Source organism: Lygodium microphyllum, chromosome 28, assembly GCF_053477565.2.
Source record: "Lygodium microphyllum isolate KBCC chromosome 28, Lygodium_microphyllum_v1.1.10, whole genome shotgun sequence".
NCBI classification, from domain to species: domain Eukaryota; kingdom Viridiplantae; phylum Streptophyta; class Polypodiopsida; order Schizaeales; family Lygodiaceae; genus Lygodium; species Lygodium microphyllum.
Genome location: NC_141162.1, coordinates 46,522,907 through 46,529,633, shown reverse-complemented (window position 1 = coordinate 46,529,633; position 6,727 = coordinate 46,522,907). Strand labels below are relative to the sequence as shown.

Genomic DNA, 6,727 nt, shown 5'->3' with positions numbered 1-6,727 from the left:
CATTATTGTCTCGAAAATCTGCAAGTTTCTCTGGTTTGTAGCCTTTTTTAAGCCATGGATCCTGAAGAATCTGTGGTATTGTTATCTCAAATTTTGGATTTGGAGTGAGTATGGCCAGAAGCACGCATAGATGGATAATTTTCAAATCACCCTTGTTAGCAATTTCCAACACTGTGTTACTTCATCTTCCCGTTTTGTTGCTTTTCCTTTCCCTGCGCCAGTTTAGTTTGACGAAGATCTTGCAGTCGCTTTGAGGTCGCTTGAACTTCTTGATGCTCTTCTTCACGATCACAAGGTCTAAAATCATTCGAGAAGAACTCGACTGATCTCCTGAAAGCCTGTTACCTGTCCTTTTCTCCGATCCAGAATTGCAGGCTTCAGATCAGTCAGGTGTTTGTGACCATGGTGTCTCTGCACCACCTGCAGCCCTGGAATCAGAGCTGTCTCATGCTCCTGTTCCTGTTTAACCAACTTCTGGTATTAGAGATCTGAAAGCCTGCGATCAAAACAGGAGTGACAAGAGCGATGAAGATCGAGGCCTGGATATGAGTCAGGGCAACTGGAGAAGATGAAGGGATAAGAATCCGAAGATGAGCTGCCGGATGGCCTGGGACTGGCAATGGCTCCAAACTTCAAAAGCACCAGAAATGTTCAATCAAAAATGAAGACTGCTTCATCTCCTTGTTTTGTTTGGGCAACTGGAGAAGATGAAGGGATAAGAATCCGAAGATGAGCTGCCGGATGGCCTGGGACTGGTGATGGCTCCAAACTTCAAAAGCACCGGAAACGTTCAATCAGAAACGAAGACTGCTTCTTCTCCTTAGCCCTGCTCAATATAGACTGAAAGCATCCCTTCATGCCCACCACTATGCCTCCAAACTTCTCTCCACTATAGTCATACGCAGAAAATAAATGTAAACACAACAACTAAGTATGTACAAAGTAACAAATGTCACACACACAACTTTTGGGTGGATTTCACACCTCAAATGCGTAGCAATACGACATCCACCCCCTCTAATCGCTGGGCCAACTACCCATGATCGTTATCATCAAGATCCACAAATAGATCAATCTCTTCATTATGCATTTCTAGTATATCAACAAGATTATCTGTCATATCATCTGTCTCTTCCATTGGAGTTTCTTCTCGTTGTTCTCTTGCAAATTCTTCCAATGCATAATCTTCATCATCTCTTTTCTTGAAAATCTTGATTCTTTTTCCAACAATAGGCACTCTAAGCACTGTCCCATCCAATTCTGTCAATTCATATGTTGCATTATCAAAAACATGGCCCAAACCATCTTTTCACCATCTTCCAAAGTGCAGTATGCTGATTTTCAAGGCTGCTATCAAAGACTAATACCCAGTCTCCCTCTTCTATTGCTCTAGGCCGCAAGCGATGCCTGTTGTCAAACCTGTCCTTATTTCTTAGTCTAGCAACCTTCAACCTGTCAATAGCTAGCTGAATATCCTCTGGTCTTCTCTCGAACTGTCAAATCCGAAGAGCTAAGAGCTCCTCTCTCGTCAAATCCTCCTGCCAAGGTAAAACTGACCAAGTCAAAGCACAAGTCTCAGTCGGCATAATAGGTTTCTGACCATACATCAACTCTGCAGGCATATATCCTGTGGTAACACTATGAGTCGTACGATCAGCCCACAAAGCAAATGGTAGAAGTCTCGGCCATTCTCTAATCCGTCCTCTGCATGCTTTGGCTAATGCTTTCACTATCGGCGGATACCCTCTTTCACTCTTCCCATTTCCCTCTGGATTATATGCTGTAGTTAGAGACAACTTGATTCCTAGCTGAGAGAAAAACTCCCTAGCTTCATCTGCATCCAATTCACCACGATCCGCAGTGATCTTACCCACACAACCATACCTGCAGAAAATTTCCTCCAATAAGAACTTACACACTGCACTAGTGGTCTTCGTTCTCAAAGATCTGCCCTCAACATGATTGGTAAGATCCTCTCTAGCCAAAACAATGTATCTCATCTGCCATAGACCCATAGGCATGGTAACCAAATCAACTACCCACTTATAATGAATGCATAATAATAAATCGGAGAGTACCATTCTTCTTTGGAACTATAAACCACCTGTTTGAGTATGGTGCAGATGAAGGCTCAAGAATTCCCATCCTGATTTTCTCATTCAATAAATCAATCAGCTTTGGCAAGTGTGCTTTAGGCACTGGAATAGGTCCGAGATTCCATGGAATATGAGGAATAGTAAAGATCACCATAGGAGCAACAATATCAGGATTTACACATCCAATCTCATGCGGGGAAAAAGCAAATCCCCTTCCATGTCGCTCAAGCATCTCCTGAAAGCATTGCTTCTCTATGGGTAGCAAGAAATCACCATTTTCAATTTTCAACTCAGTAAGAGTCTCTGCTGAAAATTTATGACCAATATGCTCCGGATTCCTCAAAATTGGCTGTTTAGCAGCCCTCTCTATTTGCTGATCACTGTCAGGTGAAAGAGGTACAGCTATCGGCTTCACCTTCTTATCCACAGTTTTGTATTTTGTGTCAACCCTGGCTTCATTATGCTCTTTTGCATTACTCAAATCTTGCTGTAAATCAGCAGTTCTGCACTCCAATGGCTGAATATCCTCAGCCCTCTGCTCTATGGACTGCATAGAAACAGCCCTAAACTCTGGATGCTGAAATATCTCAGCAGTAAACTCTGTTGGCTGAAAGTTTTCAGCCCTCTGTGTCTCTGAAAGCTGATCATAACCACCTGGGAACTCTGTTTGCTGAATTTCAGCACTCAACACTTTTTGCTGAGCCACCTCAGCCTCTGACTCAATCTGTGACACAAAATCTGCAATTTCATGAAACATATCCAGGGATTGCACTAATACATTACTGTGAAAATTCTGCATATCAGTTTTCAGCATATCTTCCATCTTTTCCATCGTATCTGCACAAATCATACTGTCATATATCCCATCTATGTGCTCATCATCCTCCAAAATTCCTGCATTTTTCAAATTTTTCTCCTTCCTGCATATATACTGCCTGGCGGCTCTAGGCAACCTAGAAGTCTTCTGATAGCTCATCGAACTGTTTGCTGAAATCCCAACAAAATCGGAGGAGAAAACACTGCTGCCAGGAGGCGAGATCTCCAATCTCCTCTGCTCTGTACCACCGTCGTCTCGGGATGTCGTGTTGCTGCGCATCCGAGTCATGAACACCTCCATTTTTGTTGTGCATCTGTGTTATCTTATTGCGCGTGTTTCAATAAAAATATGCAAAACTGATGCCAAAGAATATTATTAAGCTGTCAATTTCAATGATGAATTTTAAGTAAAGCGCTGGACAAACTTCAAATCCCCAAAACAAACAAGATGAGCTTTGGTGATGGAGACCCGCAAAAACATGGGAACATCGAAGTTGATATTGAAGATGGAGATGATGGTAAAATTGTGTAGTTTATCAAAGGATTTTTGGAACTTAAGCAAATCTTACATCCCCAAATGACCATGACATGAATGATGAGAATTACGTGGATCACCTTGCTAATAAGAACAACTAAATTTGTTGGGCCTTTTTGCCTATTCTGGGAAAAAGAAGGGGGATATTTTTGAAAAGTCGAATATGGTGGGCTGTGGGAGGAAGATGCAGTCTGTTTTTGCCCAGCGAGCAGAGATGTTCTATGGAAAAACGACCAGAGCTTGTCAACCTTGTGGAGGAGTTCTTCCGAGTGTCTCTTCTGATGAGTCGTCCCTTGCAGCAGACAACCTGACTGCCCAGCTTGCGTTTCTGAAGAGTTGTTGCAGTTATCCTACTTGACTCGCTTAGGCTTATGATGAAGCTGCAATGCAGCCCATCACAATCATGGTGGTGGGACAGTCACAACAGTCCCAGGCACTCTCGGTGGCTCCAGTCCAATCTTCAAGAGCTTGATATGGCGTGAGGAGAGGGGGATGAAGACCAGATGGACGATGATTTTCTCAGTAGAGAATCACAAACAACTGAGGCCATTGCTGTGCCTGAACAAGATAGTTCTTGGCGTCAGGTTTTGACACAAAGGGCGAAATCTGCTCTTGTTCGACTCTATCCATTGATTCACGCGACTCATGAAGTTGCATCCTTTGCAGAGTCCCTGTATGGGTTGCGCACAAGGCCAGCTGGCATAAAGATACCAGTTAATGATAAAACTGTGGACAGGGCTTCTCTAACAAGGCGACAACGAAGGGCAGAATTCGAAGAGAAGAGTGCAACATGATTGATCGGCATGCTGAAGGCTACCAATATGAAAAATATCATGAGTCTCTTCGTCATGAAAAGATGATTGCAAATCGAGTATGAAAATTGCAGGAACTATGGACATGAAGAAGGAGGCAAAATAGCAGCAAACGTAGGCTACGAAGTCAAGCATGAACTTTGCGGGAAGAAGACAATTGATGACGAGAGCTCTGTGTACGTTGGAGGCCTATCGTATGAGACCATAGAGGATGCACTAAGGGAGAAATTCGAAGAGTTCGGCTCTGTTGTGGCTGTCAAGATAATCTTTGATCCAGAGTCTGGTACTTCTCGTGGATATGGTTTTGTCACGTTTACAAATCCTCGTTCAGCAGCAAAGGCAATCAATGACATTGATGGCGGGCTGTGTTGCGGACGAGAGGACAAGAGAGCATGGCAGCAGAAGTAGGTCATGAACAGTACTTTCGTGCAGTGAATCCTTGTAAGGACTGTGACGAACACCAACAGGGTGAGTTGCTTATCGAGAACACCTGCAGAGGTTGCAGTATGACCGGGCTTATGCAGAGAGTCTTGAGTCCCAATGAAGGGACAAGGGTGCATGCCTTTGCCTCTTGTTGGCACATCCCAATGATCACAGACACGAAAATGCATTGCTAGTCCTGTATGTCTACCTTTGAACATCGAACACAGGAATCGTGGGGCAGTTCAGACCACTATCCCAGGGGAGGCATACGGTATCAAACACGACTGCATAGTTAGGACCCTGACCTCTCAATAGCATGTGTCGGCTTACTGCTTGATGTTCTGTTTGAGGACAGGACAACAGTATCCTGACCTTTCATGGCATGTTTTAGGTTAATGATTGATGTCTCTTGGACAATAACCTGTCATGGTATGTGTCGGATCAATGTTTAAAGTACCAGTTTATGCCAACAAATGTGATGCTGAAAGCATCAAGAAGAACAACAATGACTCAGCTGTAATCACAGTGGGGTCCATAAAGCTGCACTTTATACACACACCTGGGCATACACCTGGAAGCCAATGTGTACACATCCCGTTGCCCACTCAGGATTATCTGCTCACGGGAGACACACTGTTTATTGGAAGTTGTGGGAGACTAGATTTACCAGTTTGCGATGCCATAGCCAGTATGAAAGCTTACACAAAAAGCTTGCAAGCCTACCTGACAACACAAGAGTCTATCCTGGTCATGACTATGGAGGACCATACACGACAATTGCAGATGAGAAAAAGAGAGGCTTTTTGAGACCTGAATCGGAAAGAGTTTGGCTGAGAAGCCACAGATTGTGAGATCAGGAACCTGGCATGTTGACACGCGAGTCTCCCACATGATTATAAGTTGGAGAGTATTGGATACAGGAGTCAGATTTTACTTCTAGGATTTTACTTGTATGTCAATTTGGACTACGGAACTTCAGCCTTCATCAATACTCCTAGCTCTTATAATGGTTATGGATATGGTTCTGGATTAGGAACTACACCATCTGGTTTTCAATTGTACCTGCAGAAATGTATGCTAATATTGCAATCTTTGCAAAGATCTCTTCACAAACAGGAAACTGAATATGTTCAGATTGTTCAGAACATGAGCTACATGTAACTCACTTGACAAGAAATATAGTGTACTTTGACATAAAAAATTTGAGTTCATCTTGTTAGTCTCTTCCATTGCTGTACCTTGAACCCCGTGTTCTACAGCCTTTGCGTGAACTCTACGACATTGAAATGGCAGTACCTAATGAAAACCCGAATCCCTCACAGTGGGCAAAGGTGCATCTCTGAGAGTATCCCTATTTCTAACATGGTTCACACACACAGTCACAAACTGAACTGCTCTCATGCCATCTTTACTGCAAATCCGTGCATAAGCAGATCCATCATCCATTACCTTTGTTTCCATACGCATCTCTATGATGAATGGTTGTCCAAGAATTATGGGATAAGAGCATGAATCCTGCACAAAGAAATGAAAATCCTCCTCTACATCACCAATAGAAACCCTGACACTGGGACATGCAGCATACAAATCACCTGCAGTGTTATTGGCGGCTCTCATACGCCACCCATGCTCTACATCCATAGGCCATCTGTTACTCTCATAAACTCCACGAACTATGAGATTAATCTCTGAACCATGATCCACCAATGCAACATAAGGCACCTGTTTCTCTCCAATCTTTACCATCGTCTCTGTAGTTGCCCTAGCCCAATGGCTCCGTGAAAAGTGACTACGCGGTATCAAGACAGGCTCATCAGTTTCAGCATAATGCATAGGCTGAACCCTCTTCTCTACCTGCGGAAAAACAGAAGCATTTTCAACCATAACCTCATCCTCATCCTCATCCAACTCCCCAATCAAAACTCCCTGTGTATCAGTGGTAGACAACGCATGTCTTTTCCTCTTCAGGACCTCCTGAAACTAATCCTGAAACTCTCTTTTCGAGATGCCCAAAACCTCAGAAATAGTGAAAGTCACCTCACTGC

The 6,727-nt window shown here is 43.5% G+C and overlaps 1 protein-coding gene across 1 annotated transcript; it reads left to right on the top strand.

Annotated features, from left to right (window-relative positions):
• Positions 1-3,950: 3,950 nt before the first annotated feature.
• LOC148011417 (29 kDa ribonucleoprotein A, chloroplastic-like) lies at positions 3,951-4,667 on the top strand. Its single transcript, XM_087670361.1, has 2 exons — positions 3,951-4,198; positions 4,334-4,667. Exons 1-2 carry the CDS (start codon positions 3,951-3,953, stop codon positions 4,665-4,667), a joined length of 582 nt encoding a protein of 193 aa, XP_087526487.1.
• Positions 4,668-6,727: the final 2,060 nt, after the last annotated feature.

Coding starts and splice junctions, on each gene's coding strand:
- LOC148011417 (XM_087670361.1), top strand. CDS start 3,951: ATGGACGATGATTTTCTCAGTAGAGAATCACAAACAACTGAGGCCATT. Junction 4,199..4,333: donor GACAGGGCTTCTCTAACAAG/GCGACAACGAAG, acceptor TGAAAATTGCAG/GAACTATGGACATGAAGAAG.